This window comes from Cyprinus carpio, chromosome B10 (assembly GCF_018340385.1).
Source record: "Cyprinus carpio isolate SPL01 chromosome B10, ASM1834038v1, whole genome shotgun sequence".
In the NCBI taxonomy this organism is placed as follows: Eukaryota; Metazoa; Chordata; class Actinopteri; order Cypriniformes; family Cyprinidae; genus Cyprinus; species Cyprinus carpio.
The window spans coordinates 12699236-12723071 of NC_056606.1; the positions used below are offsets into that span (position 1 = coordinate 12699236).

A 23836-nucleotide genomic window follows, 5' to 3' on the forward strand; every position below is an offset into this window, starting at 1 on the left:
AGAAAGTTTTTATTGTTTTATAAATATGAATTCTATTAATTATGTTTTTGCAGATATTTTCAGTGAATGAAAACCCAGTAAGACTCATCTGATTATACCATCTGATCACAAATAAAAATGCATACAAAAAATATATATTCTGAAATGTTTATATTGTTAAATTATTATAAAATCTGTTTGATTTTGTACTATATTTTTGTTAAACTTGTGAGGGTTAATGGAATAACACAATAGCACTAATATGACAGAAACAAATTATGATATCAATGGGTATATAAATATTTCATTGGGGAAAATTGCCTTTTTATTAACCAAGGCAAATAAAGGCATTTAACACGGTGCATCAGAACCAATTGCAATTTGAATGCACAATATTAGGGCTTCGCTTATGTTAACAGAACACAGGTCAAGACATGAACTCTAGTGCACATTTTGGTGGATAAAGAGGCAGATAACATTGGGCCTCAATAACTGGCCCATCTTTAAACAATCAAATGCAACTCATACATACACTTCCTTGATTAACTTATGATTATTAACTTAAAAATAAACATAATAAACCTACAAACATTCTACGGCATTATGCATTGGTACATAATATGACTATAAACTATAATTGTCAAAAAAACAAACTGCAAAAAAAAAAAAAAAAAAAAAAACAGAAAAGAAAAGAAAACACTCCTCTCCCTTAGAGAAAACAACCATGCTTCATAAATTCAAAGCTGTAAATTAACAATATTGAGTAAAGACAGTGATTTTAGATTTCATGTTCCGGAACTTTGTTAAAACGTGCAGGAAACTGTACCTACATCTGATGAGATTCAGTCCATAACATTTTTCAGTATTATTAATTTGAGGTTAAATAACTTAAAATGAGTAACTCGTTTTAAGATAATAAATGTAGTATTTCATGTATTTAAAGTATTTTAAAGAGAGACAACTGGACAAGGATTGACTCGGTACCCTCATGGCCTAGTAAACATTCAAACATACAAGGATGCAATACCAATATCAGATAAAACTATATCTGAATTTTATCAAAATAATATTACTTTTTGTTAGAACCACTGACACTGAAAGCTCTGTGATAGGAATAATTTACATCCCCCATTAGCTACAAAACCAAATCTACAATACAGGGGAAAGACAGTAGTAGCAAAATAAAACGCTTTTCACAGAAAAACAAAAGGAAAAAGTTCCTAAAGATGTTGTCACTGACAGAGAGAGTGTGTAAGACTGAGCAAAATCTGGAACAAAAGCTGTTCTGACTGATATATCAGAAAGATTGTTTCAGTTGATTTAATGATATTTATAGGGATGAAGCCAAAACTGATACCTTTGACATTTGATTGGAGCCTTAAGGACCGGTTATATACTACAGGTGACTATTCAGACACTTGAAAACAGTCTCAGAGCAAGAACAGGTTGAGGAGGAGAAGAAGAATCAAGGAAGAGAAATATAGAGAGAGTTAGTGTGAAGGAGGCTTTGTTGTAGCCCCTGTCTCTGCTAGCATCTCATAACGCTGGTCTCTTGTGGTCCTATTGTGTTGCTCTGTGTGGCTAAAGACATAACAGGAAAGCAGGGGTAAACGGGCACGTTCACTGTTCTTCCAGCCAAGAAGGTTTGTCAGCCCCTGGTGGTTTGAGTTTAATGTTGAACTGCTTGAGGGTCTGTTCCAGTTGTTGCTGGTTTCCAGCAAAGTAGGCAGAGATGGCATTATGGAACAGCAGAAGTTGCTTGTGCATCACTTTGACCTGTGAGAGAGAGATACACAAATCACGTCAAGAGACAATAAATAGATTACAGGCTACTTGAGTGATTTCAAGAGGAAGTTATGCGGGTGGTCGGGCACCTTGTTTTCTTCCAGGAACTTGAGCTTGATGCTGACATCACTGCGGAGACGTTCATATTTGTCCTTGTGGATCTGGTACTGCTGCTGAGCAGCCTCGATACGAGCCATAGTAACAGCGTCCCGTGGGCCCATGTTCAACTCTTCCAGATCTGCCCTGTACGCATCAAACTCTAGTCTACAGGAGACCAGAAAACACCACATAAAATTATTTTTTATACAATGTGATGCACAAAGTTGAAAGTTATTTATGATGAAATCTGACATTAAAGTTAGCTAGTATTGCATCAGATAAAAACAAAGCTCCAAAGGTTTCTCAAAGATCTCAATATGTACCACACAAAATATGCTACTCATTTTTCTCTTTTCAATCTAAAGACTGAGTAAGTGGGTCAGTGATTGTCAGTGCCTGTTGGTGCTTCACACTGAGTTCATTCAATACCATCTCGTCTGCACGTGCAGCTATATTTGATACTAAACCAGACAACTGTAACGTATAATGACCCTCTCAAACGTCCAGTTGCATCACAGGCTAATTAACTTAAAACACAATTCAAGTGCTTGAATTTCCAGCCCTGACAGAAAGTAGGGCCCAGTGCCTCTTCATACTGCAAACAAGTGGAACACTTCTAGCACCTTGTAAAAAAAACTAAAAACTAATGAAGGCCACTATACTAAAGGTTACAGAGCCGGAGTAGCTTTTACCTGGCATTCTCATACATCTTGATAGTCATCAATGTGTCTTCCATTGTTTTGTTCACTAGTGTGTTGATGCTGGACACAAAGAAGTTGATGGCACCAAGCAGAGTCTCTCCATTCTTGCACAACAACTTCTGTGTTTCTGCATTATATCCGAACTCATCCTGTGCATGAATAATACCACAAGACTAAACTTTGAATTGAAATATAAAGCTGAAATATTACTAAAATGCTATAATAGTATATAAATAATACTAAAATAACACTCAGTGGACATGAAGCTTTCACAAAGCTTTCATTTTTAAGTATTTTAGACAGTATTTTTAGACAATCCATCCAGCAATGTTAGAGACATTCTTTACTGATGTTGTGTATAAATAACAAAACACAAATGCTAAAGTAAACCCAAAAATAACTGTGGCCTTTTAGCACTTGGTGACATAGTCTTCCCCATATGTAAACACTAGTTATTTTTAACACTGACAGTTTGAATTATACATTCCGCGACAGCATGAAATACATGAGTATGTTTACAGCAGTCCCATAATTATGCATGGCAATCACAACAAATGTCATAAATCTTAAGTTGGCCACGCTGCCTCACCCGAAGTTCTGGAGACTTCTGACTGAGGTCGGCAAAAGTGTCTCCGAGGGCGTGCTGCGTCTGCACCATGCTGTAAAAGTGGTTGGTTAGCGCTCGCGCCAAATGCAGCACGTTCTCGTACTTCCGTTTGGTTTCCCGCAGAACCTCGATCTGAGCCTCCAGCTCCAAATCCACAGTACGTGAGCCACGGCCAAACCTCTCCGAGATCATCTGTTTGGTGCACTAAGGGAGAAACGGATAACAAATACAAATGGCTTTAGAATAGGAGTGGCTAACAGCACATGACATCTAATCACAAAAGACAAATGGGTAATTGATAAACCTTGTATGTGTTCAGGCCCCATTTCTTCACAATGTCAAATTTCTCCACAGCAACGCCTCTTGTGGCCTCTTCTGCTGTCATGGAGGAATTGCTACCGCCGTGATGCATGTTGGACCCTGATACACAGAACATACTTAGAGTAAGTTTTAAATTACATATACACTGTACAATGGTCTATACTTCCACATTATTTCCACATCATTTGCAGATATTGTTGGTATAACTGCATCAGTGACAGCTCTGAAAGTGCATCAGCTATATGTGAAACAGATGAGATGAGAGTGAATAAATGAAAGTGTTTTACTGAGTAGGGGGAATGTGTTGCCAAAGAGCCCTTAAATGATCCAGCGCTCTTTGGAATACCTGGGATACAGGGGATGTCTTCTGATTGGTGGGCTAATCGGCAGGCAGCAATCTGGCTTGAGGCAATGCTAACACCCCTAGACTTCATTCGCAGGTCTGGAGGTGGTCATGGCCAGGGATAGCAGGGGATGTTGGGGGTATACAGTATGATGGGGAACAGGGAGTAGGTGGTAGATATGTAAGAAGTTTTTCAATTATTTAGGCAATTGGGAAAAGGATTTTTACAATGGAATGGGTTGTACCATGTGAGTGAAGTGTATAATGTCAGTGCACGAGTGTGTGAATGTGAAGGAAGAGCAGGAGGATGGAGGAAGGGGAAAAGGGAAAAAGGGAGAGAGAGAGAATGTGGTAATGAGATGAAATGAAAACAGGAAAGCATACAACTTTTGTTAAATCTGCTACCTCATGACAAACACAGTGAGACAATTTACAGTTCACTTAACATCACATGACTTATTTTAAACCCCAATATGTCTGGTAATTTATTTTTAACTACAAGTATTTATTTACACAAAAAGAAAGTGTGACTAGAAGCATCAGAAAAAGTATTGTCTCAGTATGTGCAGTATGTGTATCAGAAGTATTGTCTGAAAAAAATAAAAGGATTTACTCCAAACATATTTTACACAGCCATTTTGCAGATTTTTCTAAACATTTCCTCTGCAAAGTCAGCAAGATTAAAGCCAGATTAAAGTTTAAACTGATTTAAAAAGGAAATTGACAAAATAATTCTCATTACAAAATTCCTGCAAGTAAAAAAAAGCAACCTTAACCCTGCCAGAAAGAAGAGAAAGAGAAAATGTAGCCCAGTCCAATCTACTAAGAGAGAAAAGAAAAGCCAGCTTAAATTTATTCCTGAAGTACAGCATCCCTTACTCTGGGAAAGACAAAAACAGTTTTGAAAAGGACTATAATTCAAGGCACCATGGGAAGGTGGAAAACAAGAAAGAAGAGAGATGCGTTACGAATGAATGACCTTGCCCTTCATTTGGAATGCGTCTGTTGCCCAAAAAGTCAGTGTTAAGATGGACCGCAGGGCCTGAGAAAGGGTAAAAGAGACAGAAGGTCCTCACTGAATCAGAAGTGAATAAATTTAAGGGGCCAGGATGGTCTCCTAACAATCACAAATCCTGTCCAGACAAAAAGTCCTTTTGTTAGCCACAGGTAACTAATTTAAAATCAAATCAAAAGCAGTCAGTCTTGGCTGGGTTACTTTGCAGAAGTTAGACTCAGTTTCTATTGCAGAGGAAATTCATAAAAAATAAATAAAACAAAGCTGAAGCTCTTTTGTCTCTTCAGATCTGTGGCCCTTTTCACTTTGGTTAATGTCAAACTTTAAAGCCATTAAGCATGACTCAATGAATACCTATACACATAATGACCAGTGCCTCTGGATGCCCTGGGGTCTCTTCTGGATTGCACCACAGGAAAGAAAGGAGTGGAAAACCCATGGTTGAAATTATGCAAACCATATTGTACAATTCCAAGTGTATCTAGAAAAAATTTATGTATGGATTTGCTTTAGAAAGACAAATGTCATCAAAGTCATTCCAAACATGGTAAATATCACTAATAACAAAACTCCAGTTTTGATTGGGGTCAAGTGAATCTAAAACTAGCCTAATTATACACAGATATTATGCCTTTTCGACCCTTACATTTCATGCAGTGTGTCATGTAGCTGTATGTGAACATAAACTATCTGCAAAGTTGTGAAGCCGACAGTGTACGATAGATAAATTTATTGTCTGTCAAAAAAAAAAAAAAAAAAAAAAAAAAAAAAAAAAAAAGAGTTGGTTCGCAATTGCCGAAAACGAGTCGTCGTGGATTTTGAATCTTATTCTGTTATGGTTCTACGTCACAAAGTAACACTTTGCATAATGTCCGCTCACGTTTTAGGTCGCCAACTTGCCTGCCCACAAACACACTAAAATTTCTATATGGTTAACATCATTTCGAGAAGACGCTGTTTCCTATAACGGCATTTTGTTATAGGCGCTGCACACGGTAGACCAATCTAGAGCCGTGTTAAGACTATTGCCATTTCGTTATAGGCACTGTACACGGTAGACCAATCTAGAGCCGTAGAGAGCTTTCTCTATGGCTCTGGACCAAACACAAAGGACTGCGCCATCTGACCAATCACAGCAGTGAGGGCTCATGGAAAGGAGGGGTTTAGAGAGACTGAAACTTTGAACTGCTTCGCACGAGTCGTTTATGAATCATTTAGATATGAGGTAAAATGAAATCTATTTTCTGAGAAAACTAGCATGTTTTTGACCTTGCATGCATGTAAACCTGTTTTAGGAGACTCATAAAACAATATTAGCAACCTTAAAAATGGCATAATGGGGCACCAAAAAAAGGATAGTTTGCACAGTGCTGTAGCAATTGGGTTTTAGAAGAACATAATTTTACCTTTGATGGAACTGGTCGGAATGATGCCTTCTGTTGTACCTCCATAACCACCTGATACAATGCTGGTCTCATTTAGGTTGGGCCCAGACACCATGACCTGCTGTAAGTCCTACAGAAATGTAAAAAAAAAAAAAAAGCAACGAGGAAGAGACCTTAAGACCATAATTTTATAACCTAGGCATTATTTTTCATGAAATGAGCCAATCCTGTAACTTCTACAAACACAAACATTGGCAAAAGTTCTAAAATGTTAGAAAGAACATTTTAGGGTTAGAATCACACTAGACCCAGAATTAATAAAAATCATGTGCCTGTGAATCTCGTAAAAAAAAAAAAAAAGTCATATTTAATTTCCTGTGAAAACAAACCCGCTGAAAAATCCATGGGTTTCCTTGATGTAGTAAAATCTTACGAGGCATTTGCAGCACAAAGAAACAGTCTGTTATCTGAAACAAGTCACATAAGTGACTATAAAAACTCTCAACAACCCACACCAGTGCATTACATGTTATCTCAGACAATAAACTAAGAAAAAGAGCTCTCACAAATAAACAACAACATTTTTAAACATTGCGGATAAAACAGGGGTCTTTAACGGGAGGTCTGCAAATCTGCAATGGTTTGATCAGCTGTTTTTTAATGTGTTAAATATATTATTAATTCAACTCAAACTAAAGTTAAATAAAGTTTAGTTAAACATATCATTATACATTTAAATGTGGCAGAAACAAAGTCAAATTAGAATATAATGTACAAGTATATGACTATGTCTATCAATAACGATTATTTAAATGGCTTTCCAATGCAAGCTTCATAGACCCTTGATGTAAAAAAAAAAAAAAAGATTCAGTCATAATACTGTAGGCAATACCCCCTTTATATAACAAAACAAAAATAATTGGAAAGGTTAATATAAGTTAATAGATACTAAAAGGTCGCTACCCACGGATTAATACCACAGAGAGACAAAACAGGGTGTTTTTCAAAACAAACAAATAGCATATGTATCATTTATATCTGACCTCAAACACTGATTAACAGGGAGTGACACAGGCCAAAAAATAATGCATGTGATTTGAAAAACACCCTGTCCATTGTGACCAGGTTATGGGGAGAACTATAATCGTTATCTGGTGGAAAGACAAACACGTGCAGGCATACACATACACACTCTGCCACCCTTCCCAGTGTTCCTTCTCACCCTGAGGCCTGCGGGACTCCCTACCTTCTCTCTTAAGCTCCACTGAATCTTTGCATCCTGCACAGACATCGGGGAAGAACATAACAACAAAAAGACAAAAAGAAAGATAAACAAACCAAAAATGAAACACAATGTAAAACAAAATCAGACTTGGAAACAGTGATGATGAAGTAAACCACCAAACACAATGGAATCCATATTTTGTGGCCAAGTAGCACCTGCTAGTACAATAAAGACAAAAAATGCATGGAGTTACACTATTCTGTATAATTTCAGCCCTAATTAAGCAATGAATAAGCACTCTTTATTAATCATGAGTCATAAATTGGGTTGCTAACAGATCCCTGTCAATCCAAACATCAGTGAACAAAGGTATGATTAAAAAAAAGAAAAAACTGATGCCACTCTTTCTCTCTCTGGGTAAAGAAAGACAAGAACATTTAGAAAGTCTGTTGTCACATTCTGGCTCAATGCTCCTGATCTATTTAAAGACACAGTGTAACGCCAAAGTACCATCTGCCTTCAGCGGAGCCATTATTGCAACTGTGAACATGATCAGCCTCATGAGCATTCAAAAATGGACATAACATGAAAATGTTAGGGGGAAAAAACTAAAACAAAGAACCTTTACTTCCTGATAGGAATGATTAAACGTCCTAACAAATATTACTACTGGTCTGTTTGCTTAACACGTCTTCTCCCGGATCCAGTGCCTCGGTTTAGTTGTCTTACAGAGGTGTGTCTTGTGACAACATTACCACTTTACCATTTCTTTACAATGGTTTCAACAATACCGAGATTTGAACACTTTGTGCTTAGCTGAATTAGCTTTCTACTTCTTAAAAGCCTAAGACAAGTAAGACCAACATTAGATTTAAACTGAAGTATCGCCACAAGCCATTTTTATAAAAATGAATGATTACTGTTACTTATAAACGTGCCTGACAACCTTATTTTTAATGGATTTAAAGTCCTCAAGAAAAAGCTGGACAATCATAAACTGCAATGTTTGCACCACCTGCTACCTTAAGATCTTTTCTCATGGCTGATATTGTGAAACCTGCAACAAAACTAAACCAACTGGGCAGACAGCTATATTTTAGACTCTAAGAAAACCTAACTCTAGCTATGAAAACCACACCACAACCATCCACAGTTTGACGCTTTGAAACATTGTTGATTTGATACGGCTTCAACTTTGCAAACGAAAAAAAAAAAAAAAAAACCTCAACCAATAGGGTGAGTTCAGGTAAACTGCACCTGAATTTACCTGAATCACCATATATCGCTCACCTGCTCCAGACTGTCATCTTCTGCCAGATTCCTAGAGTCCCCATTACTGCTAATAGGAATCTCCATAGTGGCTGCTTTACTCATCATACTGTCCGCCATACTGGAGTGTAACTGAAAGAGAGAGTGAGAAAAGGAAAAAGACGAGAAAATAAAACAGAGCCCTTCATTAAATAACAAAAGGTTGTTTGTGACATTTCAGAATAATATATTCATAAATTCACAGCTGATAATTAACAATGCAGAGCAGACCTCACTTCAGACAACAAATACTAGATTATAACAGGCTCACAAGGTCGGAGTGAATAATAAACAAGGCCGGCTGTTATTCTACTTAACACATCATTTTGTGAAAACACATTGTATTTTGGGGAAAATATCCCTTTAATTGTAAAATCTATAAGGCCTTCTATATTCCACATACGTTTGCCGGAAGCTGTAGATGGAAAAGTGTTAACTCAGGAATGCACTGCTGAAACACACTTATCAGATCTGACAAAGCCCAACCCAGTCATTGCCACGAAAGGAACTGCCATGAAGTTCAAGGACTAGATCTATCACTTCAAACTTATTAACCCGGTTAAAAACCCTTTCAAGTTTCTAGGTATTTCCATCGATACTTGCTTTGGTTACTCCTTCAGAGCCCATTCCCACACCTGCGGGAGGGGCTTCACAGCAATGAGTGAGCAACTTCTCAAGCAGGCTTTCATTGTTAGCTCTCACAAAGCTCCCAGGCTCAGCCTCCTCAATGGGCAGAGGAAAATATAGGAATGCTGGGAGCTATGTAACAATCATGTGACTCATGCAAGTTCGTCTAAGCTTCAGCTTCAGACAAGAGTTTAGAGAGGGAGGCTCGGTGCTCAAAGGGCCAATCTGAGCGGAGGCATCATTGTCTGCCTTCACAGAAGAGCCATTTAATTCTCCTGAGTGCTTGAGCATGAAATTTAGGCAGGATAAAAGCTAATGGTTCAGGTTTTATCTGTAAACCACAGGAATGGAAAACTGGCATTAATAAATTTGCACTCAGTGTGGTGATGGCGGTGAGCCAGTGCAAGTGCTCCTTTACAATAATGATGGAATGCAGGGGATAGGACCACGGTCATGGGATGTGAGCTGATGTGACCTTATTGAAGGCATTAAAATAAGCACCATTTACTTAGCGTTATGAAACTGTGGCAAAGTCCTTTTGCCAGAAAGCAATGTTTCGATTTGTGGCTTGCATGTGAATGACATTCTTTTTTTGTATGAATACTTTGCACTATCATCACCTACAGAAAGATGCTGTGAGGATGACACTCACAATCCACTGTAGAAATGCTATTATTCAGAAGGACATCTGGCATCAATTTAGATGACATTTAGCAACCTGTTGTCATATACAGTATGCAAACCCTCCAGAATAGCTCATCTGGAAACATGCGCGGGTGGCTGGACAGATTTTTTTTTTTCCAACTTAAGTGTAATTATGTTGCTCTACAAGACTTCAAAAGATACACAACATCATTAAATAGATAGGCTTGTAATTTGACAGCCATGATAATGCTATAACATGCATCACTGCCTTTTTCATGTGATTTTCCACTGGATCTGCGGAGGCAGCTTGCAGTCCAACCAAGGATGCATCTATGACAACCACTACAGTGAAAGGAACATGACTCGAGCTAGCTGGCTGAGGTATTGTTACCTCATTAAGCATCTTCCTAAAAGTCTCAAGGGACTGGAATGGTAACAAGAGGCTGTTTATAACAAAACAAATTTTGACAAGTGATGAGAAATTTTGATCCATATTTTGAATCTGTTCACTTAAAGGATTCATTCAGATCCAGTCAATAGGTGGCTCCAAGTGTGTTGTGAGCTAGTCATTAAATAATTAACTCCAATTTGTCAGCAAACAACAAGTACCAGGACCAAAACAATTATCTTCTATTAAAACGTGCATGCTTACAAATCTACAATATACATTTTCCTCACAAACAACAAAGCAATTGTATTTCTATTTAGTCAACTGTTGGCAATGACTTTTATCACTAAGGCTTATATATATATATATATATATATATATATATATATATATATATATATATATATTTAGTCAACTGTTGGCAATGACTTTTATCACTAAGGCGCAACATGTTCAGTTAAGAATTCTTTCAATTCGTGTTGAAGTATTCACAGACAGCACTCGAATGTTATTGGCTCGTGCTATTCAGTCTTGAAAACATAAATGCAGTTATGAGCTCAAAGGAAAAATTTGTTAGTACATGCAGGTGAACGAAAACGTTCACCCAAGAAGTCTAAACTAGCGATGAACGTGTCGTTGATATGGGCGCTGTCTAAATCCCACGGAGCAACTACCTGGACGAACAGGTGGGACAGGTGAACGGCGACCATTTTTATGCCATTTAACTACGACATCATTCACCTTTACAAACTCGAGAAAAAAAATCCTTTAATCTGTTCCCCCCCAACTCCACTTAATAAAAGCACGTGATTCCTAAATGGCTCGTTCAGCCGTGAAAGAGTTAAGCATTTTATTTCCTATAACGCATCATTGTTATAATGTGTAATGCTGACTAAAGCATCCAACGTCCAAGGGTCCGTCCATGTTGCCCAAGGGCCTTTAATTTTAAAAACGTTTCCCATGCATCAAGAAAAATATGACACTTGATCAGCAAGATCGCTAGCTAAAGCCACAAACATTTTTTTTTTGTCTTCATATATTTAGCCACAATGCACTACATGAATTCTAATTCAACATCCGCTTAGTGCGGTAAAGACTGCATAAATAAAAAACAAAACATAAATGGTTATCTTACCTGTGTGTTTCCTACTGTAGGATTAGCTATTTGTCACTGGGTATTTTATCCCAGTTCATGCGCAATTATATACTGCCACTTCCAAAAGAGTGAGGAAATAATAAAAGCATGCATTCATGGAGGCTAAATTTATGTTAATTCATAAGCAGGCGGCTTTTCGCATGTTCCACTATGTCCGGCGGCTTGTTTGTATTATCGGGCGAATCAGCCTCCAGTAGCCCGAAATGCCTTGCGGATCTGACGCCGACCTTCCTTTAGCCGACGTGGAACATGCAGATAGCGCGAGGAAGAAGCCATGATGAGAAGGGAATATAGGAGACGACTCACCTGTCGCAGCACTGTAGGATATATGTTAGAAATAACACCAATAATAATAATAATAATAATAATAATAATAATAATAATAATAATAATAATAATAATAATAATAATAATAATAATAACAAAACAATTCTGATTTAATTGTTATTATTATATATAAAACAGATGAAACTAATAACTAACAAAAACAACACATTTCTTCAGACTGTTTTGATATGTTACTATTTACTTAAAAATGATCTGTTTTATGTTTATTTATTAAAAAAAAAAAAAAAAAAAAACAGAACACAGAACACAGAAATCACAAAGAAAACGTTAGATCCAACAACAATCCAGTAGATCAGAGGGTGGCAGTATAAGGCAGTATTTCAAAGTCAAAGCTCAGTGCAACACCAAGTGGCAACTTAAAATTTGTGGAAAATGTAGGTCTAACTAAATTAAGTACACGGATATTTGCTAAAAAGATACCGAAAGTGAAACTGAAAGTCAAAGTATGATTTTTGTCTTTAATACCATTCAAATGTGACTATGCGGGATAGTTCACCCAAAATGAAATTTCTGTCATGATTGACTCACTCTCTGGTTGTTCTAAACCTGTATGAGTTTCATTCTTCTGTTGAGCACAAAAGAAAATATATTTAAAAAAAAAAACAATTGTCAACCAAACAGTTGATGGCAGCCATTGACTATGGAAGTCACTGGCAAATCCAGAAGGTTACCAACAAGAAAGATGCTCTTATAGGTTTGGAACAAGTGGAGAGTGAGTAAATCATGACAGAAATTCCCTTTAAACACAAATACAAATAATGCTTTAAGCACAACAATCTGTTTTTTTTTTATTTAAAGTCTGTCAATGTCTATTGACTCATTTCTTCCGATGACTTGGAGCACAAAGAATGGAGAAAAACACAAGTCAGTGAAATTAGATACAAAAATACAGAATCATATTGCAGTAGTAGAAAAAAACAACATGGCACCTCTCATCTTTAGATCACTAACAGACCACCAGAAAGAGCTTTGTCCAAAATCAATGTTGCTCAGACTTTCACTTACTGACTCAAAATGTGCTCTATCAGATGAGAATCTGTTTGGTACATTCTGTGATTTGCAGGCATTAAATATCAGAAGTTTATTTACTGAATACTGAATAAAATGTTGTCTGCAGATGCCTGAAACAGTGTAATGGTTTTTACAGTTGCTGATGTCAAGATTTTAAGATTCACTAACTCAGTATTAGTTATATTTCTGTTATCTTACCAAAATTTCAATAATTAACTTATTAAACCATAAAATGCATGCAATCTTGAATGGTTTGTATCAATGGTGCATTTTCTGCTTTGAAATGATATTGTAATTTTTTTTTATATAAATGTGAATTGAATATCAAAGATGTTTAGATTTCTTTATCTTATAGAAAATACACATTATTTTTTTTACTACTAAGATATTATAGGGCTATTATTTTGTTCCGAAAAATAAACATTTTATTTAAAAAAAATCAATCAGTTAGAAGTCATATCAAATGTTTAAACAATATGGTTAACGATATTATTTGAAAATTTGTGTAAAAATATTTCACACACTAAGAAATTGTGATTAGAAAAAAAATGTCCCACTCAACTGTCCCATTTTATTTCTCTTTCATTCCCCATAGCAGCTACACACATTCACATTTATACTCTTTCTCACAGCTTCTCACTCAAAGTGCCATGAGATTGTCTGTAAAAAAAAAAACCCCGCCCAGAGATCAGAGATTGTGTCCAAACCTCAGGTTAGCAATGTTGTGGTGGGTCCTGGTGTTCAGTAATTCAGCAGGGGTTCTCTCTGCATTTAATATGAACTCTTCGGATTGAATCAAGCAAACAACCATCCAAAACATAAAGGGATTTTTATGGTTATTATTAATGCAATATGCAATTGTTGGCCTTCTCAATCGTGTAAATGCATTTCCTAATATATTTTTCTAAAGCAGCTCAGTTGGCAGGTGAAGGCTGTTAACAGGTCAACCTGTCTTTCTTTAGAGGTGTTTCAGAAGTTTCCCTCAGCTGCCAAAGTTTTTACTGTTTTTTGTTGTTGGTTTATATATCACAGCACTGTAACGGCACTGTAATGTGGAGCTTGCACGTATGACTTTTTGTTTAACAAGCGATCTGCACGTACAGTGATGTTGTAAACATTCCCCACACACTACCCACAGTCATTACACACCTAAAACAAGCTCCACAAGGAAAGTATTTCAAACCACACTTTAATTTTAGCCAAAAAGAGAGAGGAATTTAAAGGAAAACCAGTCCCTCAGTCTTGTAAAAATATTATTTGGTGACCTGAACTTCCCAAATATTGAAAGGGTCACTAATGTGATGCTGTTTTTCTGGGTCTTTTAATTTATTAAAAATAATAAAAATTCAGTTTGTACTGATTCATTTAGATTTTTTTTAAGTAAGAATCAACATGTTTTCAAATGTATACCATTTGAACATCTTTATGTCATCACAGACTCATACATGATCCACTTGGTGGTGCTGTAACCTACACATATGAATGTTAGTGATCGTATGAGAATCTATGTTCTGAAAGTTGTAAGAGAGAAAACTAGACACCACCTCTCTGTAACCTCGTTCACCTTAAATGGCTGCATTCGTCTTGACATGTTTGTGAGTTTGACGTTCGGTAGTTTACAATCGGATGCACGTCATAACAGGCAAAATCTGGCCAGTACAGCTGCCGCACATCGACACACGTCAGCAAAGCGTGAATTTGTATTTCTCACGCTGCCAAACTTTTCACGTCCCTCAATCATAAAACATCTCTAATGAGATCCTGATCGAGCCGTTGCTTTAACATTGATCTGTTCACCCTCTGGCTCTGAATATAGTCTGGTTTTGACTAACTCTCTCATCAGTGTACTCAGAAAAACAGTTGTAAGTAAGGTCATGAAAGAGATCCTGGTTCTAATTCTGGGGTTTACTGTCTTGCACAAGGTGGACAGCACACATGCCAGTATGAAAATATTTATTGCTGATTATATTTTACTGACTGTTAAGCCAAGCTTTATTTGAACGTTTTTTAGTTTTTTTTTTTTTTTTAGTCTTTGTATCATTGTTTATCAGTGAATAATTGGCTTATTATTTGTAAATTACAAGCACAAAGCTTTCATCGTTTTGACACAGGCACTGTATTTTATCTAAAGCAATTTGCAATGCAATAAAGATGTATATGTATACATGACCTTAGCATTGCTAGCGCCATGCTCTACCAGCTGAGCTACAGCAATAAGAAGACACCGCACACCTTGTGTTTGTACTTGATCTCCCCTCAGTGTGGTTCTTGTTACTTGGGTCCGGGCCTAAGCACAGATGACTGATTCCTGGATGCGAGTGCTACAGCAGCTCGTGGGATCAGCTCTGGAATGCTGCCATCACTTGTGAAGAATCCAGAGTCATGTTTATGAGATTAAGTACCAAACTGCACTCCTGGCTCAGCGGATGACCCCAACATCCCACCTCGATATCCTTCATGAGGAACCAGATGCCATTTAGGAAAGCTGTGTGTGTATGAACACGTACGTACAGTATGTATGTTCATATGTGTGTATTTGCACGAAGGTGCACAACTAGAAGCAGCTGCTGGAGCCCCTTGTTTTCAGCCCACCGCTCTCGCCCCAAATCACCCCCTAGAGAGCACAGAGACATGGTACATCACAGGCTGCTGACTGATCCAAACCAGCTTCCATGAGACACACAGCACCAGTTTGTCTTCGTATGTCAGAGCCGGCTGTTGTTGAAACTCCTCTGGCCCAAGTTAAATCAAAAATTTCTGAGGAAAATATGCTGATAACATTATGTAAAATAGGTAAGGAAATGTAATTACATATTATTATAGAGCAGTTACTTCTAGACAGTGTTGATATTGTTAACTAGAGCTACTAAAATCATTTCATTAATTGTAACAAGGTGAAATAAAATAAAATGTAAACACTAAAGATTAAAAGATCTTTAAGGAAAATTTGATTTGTTGACTTGCCGTCGGTGCTGATAGCCTCGTAAAATCATGAAATCATTTACACAACCACTTCTTTCTAACATATTGATTCATTCGGGAAACAAAATAAGTGGCTGTCTTTTTTGAGTGCATCATTGAATCATTTATTTAACCAATTCATTCAGACACTGATTCACTAATGTGTGTCTCAGAGACATGCAACAGTGAGTTCTACTTTGGCATAGTTTGGAACAATTTTCATTGCTGGAACAAATATATATTGACGTTGTGTCTGAAATGTACGTTTTAATATAATATCATTTTGTTAATTTATACAGATATCTAAACATTTACACAAGTTTCTCTGTTTGAAATTTACTTTACAGCATCTTAATAATTTACAGCATCTACCAGGCCATTGCACAATAGCACCTTCCCACGTTTCCCTGTTTGATGTGAACTGTGTCAAGGATGGCTTGAGAAACTTTCACTTATTTAACAGTGCATGTTTGCCTGCTGCTGCCAAAAGGCCACTATTACACTGCCAAGGTATTTAAACTGCAAAGCTAAACGAGGAACAGGGCTGTTGTATTTGAGAAGCACTGAACTCTCGCTGCATTTCAAACACCATGAGGTAAAAGTTTCTATGTGGCTTTGCCCTCCTCAGTTTGGAGTTTCTCTCTGTGAGCATAGCAGGAGATTGTATTTACGCATCTGTGTTTATGGGAGATTGCTCTGTGACAAAGTGTTCACACGCAACTCAACAGCCAGCTGCAGAAATTCTGCTTGTTTTCTCCACAGAGCTGTTTCTGACCGAGGAATCGAAATGTTCCCCATAAATCACCTTTAACCATATCTGAGGACCAAAATCGAGTTCCAAAATGACTTAATTTATCTAAGCGTTTATCATTAGAGATCTGTAATTCATTTGCTTCAAGGTACAAGGAACAAAGAATTCACTTGGTAGGTGTTATTTGTTTATACTAAGTGGGCGAGACAGGAGGAAAGAGCAGATTTACAGCTGTGAATACAGGTGTGTCCTGTGAGGTCCATCGATAAATTGTCTCATGTGAAAAGGAAGAGTTAAAGCAAGATTGGTATGTTTATGTCAGGATATCTTTTGACACTAATTTACTATTTCACATTCAATCAAAACCATTGAACTGTAACCAAACTGGGAGTCAAATCTGTGTGTTCCACTAATCGATTCTAAACGAAATATTGTGATACACTATTAAAAATAAAGATTTCAAAAGAGTTTTTTTATAATAGAGAACTATTTTGGCTTCCACCAAAAGAAAGATTTGGTGAACAGTTCTTAAAAGAGCCTTTTTCCACTATATATAAAAAAAAACTTTTTATGCAATGGAAAGTTTACATGGACTTTAAGAGTTTAAGAGATGTCACTCCTGCTGTTTTTACAGAAATCAAATTTTCTCCCAAATATGAGAATTTGTCATAATGACTCTTTTCAATTCAATCTTAGTGAATTTATAGCGTGATTTCCTCATTTTAAATGAATCAATGCAAGTCATCAAGTAGAAACAGCTCATGTTCAGGCCTGTAGCCATAATAATCTAGATTTGAGTGTTTGTGTACTAATATTTAAAATCTGCTGATATTTATCATTCCAGAACTAAAAAGCATGCGCTCCTTGTGATGTTGTGTTTACCGCAGCATTGTCTCCAGCATGGCTTCATGTAAACCGTGTGTATTTGCCAGACGGTCACCTCCTGGGGTCCAGTCCTGTAATGCGCAGAGAGGAAGATGGATGGTCTTCCTCGACAAAGTCATTGAGAGGGTGAGCAAACATTCCCTTAGCCACTCTTAAAACGACAAGGCTCACTTTCTAAATTAAGTGAGTAATCGCACAAAAGCAAGTAACTTTTCCAGAACACTCCTCTCCGATTTCATCTGATCCGGAACTGCTTTCTGAAAGATGTACTGATAAATAAATGCAAGGAGGTGTCCTTTGACCCATGACGGGGTCCTGTAGGTACTGGAGGCCTCGGTGGTTTGGGAATTGAAGGGAGGCACAGCTTGAGGTCAGTCTCTTATAATGTGTGAACACCTGTAAGTGAGTAACGGCTCGCTTCTTTGATTATTTGCACCCACAGCTATTCGGCTGAACACAGAGTATATAAATCATCTAGAATTAGCGTACACTTCTCTTCCAGACTGCCCATCGCCTAAACCCACCTGCACTTGCTTTATGGACAATGACAAAAAGAGCAGGCCTGGTGAAACCAACCACTAAGTTTGTAGAGAGATCATTTATAATAGACTTTGTGTTTGTTTTGAAATGCTTCTAAACTTGCATCCACAGACATTTTACTATTTCTCATTAAGTGAACACTGTGAATACAGTTATTGGTCTAGACACCAATAGCTAGAAACTGTGGTTTGACACTGAAAGTCAAGTGAAGATTAATAATAATTTTGTAGCATCTTACCAACACCCAAGGCCATTTTACAAAGTCAGGTTTAAGCAACAGAATCAAATAAACCAACATCAAAGGAAAGAACACATACCAAGAGCTGAAAGTATTATACAGAGGTTGCTTACAAATGTTGTAAATGGTACAGAAATATGTTTATTTTCACTATTTTATTTGGCATTTCATCACTGTTAAACTAGTACAATTCTTGTTTGAAAGAGCACAGCCAAAAACATACTCAGAAATATGAATCTACATGAAAATGCATGTTATGTAGACTAGTCTAATTTGCTGATGAAATGCCAAAAATAAATAATCAAATAAGTCTGTGTACAGTTAGGCTTTAAGTCTGGGTTTTTATAATGAAATTGAAAAAAAAATGCTTGGAAACTGAAATAAAATAAAAAATATAAAACACTATACAAAGTGACTAAAACTTTAACTACAATGAAAATGAAAACCAATATATACAAATAAAAGTCAGATTGAAATAAAAACTATAACAGTATCTTAAAATAACACTGGTTAGACCAATAATATTCCCCCAAATATATTTGCCGACCAGAAATTTTTATACTAAACAATATCACTGACTTGCAAGCTCACAGCATGCATTGCAGCATGAATAAATTATGTATTTAGAGTTATAGTCTCTGTGTTTTAATGTTTGCTGACTGTTGCTTTTGCTATTTGTTGTGTAGTGATGTTAAGTGCTTATCATTTTTGCTTGATGTTGAGTGTCGTCATTACTGCATTTTGCATGCGTGCTAATGAATTTTAAATGGTTAAGTGAGGTATGTGTGTATCTACATGAAAATGGTTAAATGGTTAAAGTGAGGTCTGTCTGTATCTACGTGAAATTGCAATATATCATGTTGCCAGATTTGTACCTTTTCACAGCAATTTCCTTTTTAAGTGCTATTTAGACGTTAACATTACTCTATGAGAGAGAGCGCTGTGAGTCTCCATACACATGTCGAGCACATGCAGAAATAGCTCTAATGTGCGAGCTGTGACCAATCCCAAACAATAAACCACGAGAACGTTCTAGCGTTCAGTTTTCATAAACCGTCAAGACACAGTCTCTCATTATGCAGCGCTCCACATGAGGAATCCATCCTGAGAAAACCCAGCTCAGCTCATATCTTGAGCGAATGTGTCAGCAAAGCTATAATCACAATGGTGATGCCCTTATAAGGGTACTGAGTGTGTTTGGTTTATGCTTGTCTCCCAGACCCTGCATCCATGTTCTTATTGCATTCCATTACTTTCTCTCCTCTCCTGCCAGCTAATAATACCTCCTCAAAGAAGGGATATACACAGGCTAAGAGATTGGGGAAAACAGACTACTGAGTATCATAGTCAGTATTAATGCATTTATAAATGACAGCAAGTTTAAAAAACTGTCAGTTTAAAACTAAGTAATTTAAACACCTACAGGAATAGTTCACCCCAAAATGAGAACTATCATGATTTGCTCACCCTCATGTCAACCAGGATTACTTACTTTTTTTAATTTGTGACATAAGACTGGATCTTTCAAGCTCCAAAAATGATGCAAATGCACAAAAAATAAGTACTATGTTACTTATTACTTATTGTGTCCATATTGTATTGCAAAACACTTTTGCTGCTATTGAGGTGGGATACGGGTAAGGTTAGGGACAGGTTTGTTGTTTTTTGTTGGTTTAAGAGTGGGTTAAGGTGTAAGGGTTGGGTCAACAATGTAGTTATAAATGTAATTACAGAAATTAATTACAGATGTAATTACATATAGGTATTTAAAAATATATAAGTACAATGTAAAAACATGTATGTACAGTCATGGCCAAAAGTTGTGGCAGTGACATACATTTTGTGTTTTGCAAAGTTTGCTGCTTAAGCTGTTGTGGTGTTCCTTAACATTGTTTCTAGATTATTGTGTGTGATCAGATGCATTTTAAATAATTGCTAAAAGCTTTATTGGCCGAAAAATTAAAAACTAATTTCACTGTTTCTGATCCTGACACAAAATGACCAGCTAACATTAACTGACTAATCATATCAGCAGCATATGTGAAAGTGTGAATGAGTACTAGTCAGGTAAAATGACTATCATGCTAATTAGATTGTAAGAGCAGACTGCTACAAAAGGAGGGAAGAAGTGCTTCCAATCATTGTGTTCTTGTTACCTCCAAAGAAACACGTGCAGCCATCATCGCTTTGCATCAAAATGGCCTCACATGCAAGGAAATTGCTACAAAGAATATTGCACTGCTGAAGTGCAGTACTGAAGACACCTTCAGTACTGCTGAAGGTGTCCGCATTGACCCCAAAGACCTCAACGCCATTTTGTCACTGGGAGAAAAGTCACCAAGCACCATTGGAGAAGTGCGAAGATTGCTGGGATTCCTAAGCTATTACAGAACATACATCCAGGACTTCTCTAGAATTGCCAAACCCATCTATGATCTTTTGCAAGTAAAGAACAATAATACAGACAGACTGATGGAAAGAAACAACAAAACCAAAGGGAAAGGTAACCAGCTTCCTTCTAAAACACCAGTGGTTTGGACTGAAGAACACAAGAACACCCTGGGAACATTGATTGACATTCTTACCCATCCACCTGTGCTGGCTTATCCTGATTTCAACTCTCCCTTCACTCTCCATACTGATGCATCTCAGAAGGGTTTGGGGGCAGTTCTCTATCAATGGCAGAACGGGAAGTTAAGGGTCATTGCTTATGGATCCAGAACTCTTTCCCCAGCAGAGAAAAATTACAATCTTCACTCTGGCAAGCTTGAATTCCTAGCCTTGAAGTGGGCTATATGTGAGGAATTCTGGGATTATCTGTTTTATGCACCTCACTTCACTGTGTACACTGATAATAACCCCCTGACCTATGTGATGAGCACCGCCAAGCTCAATGCTGTGGGCCACCGTTGGGTCGGAGAATTGTCCGATTTCCATTTTGACATCAAGTACAGACCAGGAAAGGAAAATATAGATGCTGACACTCTCTCTCGTTGTCCTCTGGACATAGAATGGTATGTGGCCTCATGTTCAGGGGAAATGTCAGTTGATGCAGTTCGTGCAACTTGGGAAGGGAGCCAGGTAGCAAATAAAAAGGATGTAGCCTGGATAGCTTCTCTCATTACATCTCAGAACTCTGACATCAACACATGCCTAGAATCGTCATACCATGGTTTACTGTCAACAATACATCACAGTGAGTTACAGAGAGCACAGAAAGAAGATCCTGCTATTGGGGACATATTCAAACTTAAAGAAAACAACCAAACTCTCACCAGTGAAGTCAGAAGAGGGTTAAAGGGCCCAGCCAAGAAATTATTACATGAGTGGCAAAAACTGCACATTGAAAATGGCTTGCTGTATCGAAGGACCACTCATCAGAAACAACTGGTCTTACCTGCTGAATTTAAGAAGAAGGTCCTGAAGCATCTTCATGATGACATGGGTCACGTGGGCACAGAAAGGGTGATACATCTGGCAAGAGAGAGAGATTTTATTGGCCACATATGAAAATGGACATTGAACATTATGTTACCAGAAGATGTTCATGCATTAAGCAAAAGAAGCCTGTTACCCATGAGAGAGCTCCAATGGGAAGCATTACAACTACTTTTCCTCTTGAACTCGTTTCCATAGATTATCTACACTTGGAGAGAAGTAAAGGTGGTTTTGAGTACATACTGGTTGTAGTTGATCACTTTACCAGGTATGCTCAAGCCTATGCAACCAAGAACAAGGCTGGAAAAACAGCAGCAGAAAAGATATTCAATGATTTTATTCCACGCTTTGGATATCCAAATAAATTACATCACGACCAAGGAAGAGAGTTTGAGAATGAACTGTTCAAGACCTTGAATAGACTGTCTGGAGTTGGACATTCAAGGACCACACCCTATCACCCCCAAGGTAACCCAGCTGAGCGATTCAATAGGACTCTCTTACAAATGCTGAGAACACTCCAAGAGAAGGAAAAGGAGAACTGGAAAGAACATCTAGCATGTGTTGTCCATGCTTATAACTGCACGAGACATGAGGCAACTGGATTTTCACCCTTCTACTTAATGTTTGGTCGATCTCCTCGTCTGCCAGTCGATTTACTGTTTGGATTGAACTCAGAAGAAACAGATGAGTCTCCAACAAGATATGCGGATAAATGGGCTGCACGAATGAAAGAAGCATACAGAATTGCAAGTGGAAACAGTAAACTGTCTAGTGAAAAAGGAAAAAAATATTATGACCGTCAGTCAAGGGGAATCACTCTGCACCCTGGAGACAGAGTTCTTGTCCAGAATATGATGAGAAAAGGTGGACCAGAAAAACTTAAGTCTTATTGGGAGAAACAAATCTACATCGTTAAAGAACAACTAAATAACAGCCCAGTATATAGAGTCAGTCCAGAAAATGATACGTCAAAAATTCGTACTCTACACAGAAATCTGCTACACCTTGTAAATGACTTACCTGTTGACCTACCTGTTCCGTCACCTGTATTGGAGATGCCAGCTGCAGCAAGAAAGGGGAACAACAGAAAGACGAGGTCTAAAACAAAGAGAGATACTTCATCAAACAGTGATATGACTGATTCTGAAGAAGAAAATACATGCTACTGGATAAGGATACCAGAGAGTACACCAAAAAGAGATAAAAATGTACAACCTATGTTGTCAAAGGAGAGAGAGCCAACTTACCAAGGATCGTCTGAAGGACTTACACTTCCCAGTCTCAGAGGACATGTAAGTGGAAAGAGACAAAGCAAACAAAAAGAGAAATCTACAGAAACACAAAAAGATGAGGAAAATCTACCTGCAGAAAGACAAACAGATGAAGAATACTTACCTGTAGATGAGGATACAATCATACTAGAGAGCATCCATGAAAATGGAGGCATTCCTGTTGTCCAAACTAACTATCACACAACTATACAAAATCCCCCTTCAATACAACCCAGGAGATCTACAAGACATCAAAGACCAGCACAGAGACTTACCTACTCACATTTAGGTCAGCCATCATTACAGACACACACAGCAGTTAACACTTTAGGGTTTTATGGGACACCAGCCATGCCAGCAAGCAGTTATTCACACTACTACACTTCTCCAACACCAATATACATACCATCATTCTACATAACTGCTCCTTTCATACCATATCAGACAATGACACCATTATTTGCCTATTGAGAAAAGGAACCGACAAGTTAATATGGTTATTTAAAGAATATTTGGAGGCATTAGCTTCTTTGTTGGGGAGAGTGTGACCACCCTACATATAGTTTGGGTCACATATTAAATTATTTATATATATATTTCCTTTTTATTTTTACATATGTTCATTTCTATTTACATGTATATATAAGTTTTATTTTAATTACTTAAATATATGATAAGTTTGCACTGAATAGTTCAGCTGCATTTTCTGAACTCTGGGTGGCAGTTGAGAGAGTAGAGTTACCATGACGACTGCAGCGCATCCTCAGACAACAAAGAGGACCATTAAGGAAACAACTAACTCTTGT

At 37.4% G+C, this 23836-nt stretch overlaps 1 protein-coding gene across 9 annotated transcripts; it reads right to left on the bottom strand.

Annotated features, from left to right (window-relative positions):
• Nucleotides 1-281: 281 nt before the first annotated feature.
• Nucleotides 282-11810, bottom strand: LOC122134045 (arfaptin-2-like). Of its 9 annotated transcripts, none has more exons than XM_042732579.1 (10): nucleotides 11564-11810; nucleotides 8751-8861; nucleotides 7482-7541; nucleotides 6257-6365; nucleotides 4815-4877; nucleotides 3476-3591; nucleotides 3154-3375; nucleotides 2556-2713; nucleotides 1854-2028; nucleotides 282-1755 (listed from the first exon to the last, which is right to left on the bottom strand). In XM_042732579.1, exons 2-10 carry the CDS (start codon nucleotides 8847-8849, stop codon nucleotides 1600-1602), a joined length of 1158 nt encoding a protein of 385 aa, XP_042588513.1. In that variant the 5' UTR covers nucleotides 8850-8861; nucleotides 11564-11810; the 3' UTR covers nucleotides 282-1599. The 9 variants fall into 9 exon arrangements, with proteins under 9 accessions (XP_042588513.1, XP_042588512.1, XP_042588514.1 ...); XM_042732578.1 differs by having other exon boundaries at nucleotides 7458-7541; XM_042732580.1 differs by having other exon boundaries at nucleotides 7458-7514; nucleotides 11564-11809.
• Nucleotides 11811-23836: the final 12026 nt, after the last annotated feature.

Excerpts from the sequence above, each read along its gene's own strand:
- LOC122134045 (XM_042732578.1), bottom strand. The coding sequence starts at position 8,849 with ATGGCGGACAGTATGATGAGTAAAGCAGCCACTATGGAGATTCCTATT. Across the intron at positions 7,542-8,750 it reads AAGATGACAGTCTGGAGCAG|TTATGTTCTTCCCCGATGTC; the intron begins GTGAGCGATATA and ends GTCTTTTTGTTG. Across the intron at positions 2,714-3,153 it reads AGAAGTCTCCAGAACTTCGG|GATGAGTTCGGATATAATGC; the intron begins GTGAGGCAGCGT and ends ATTCATGCACAG.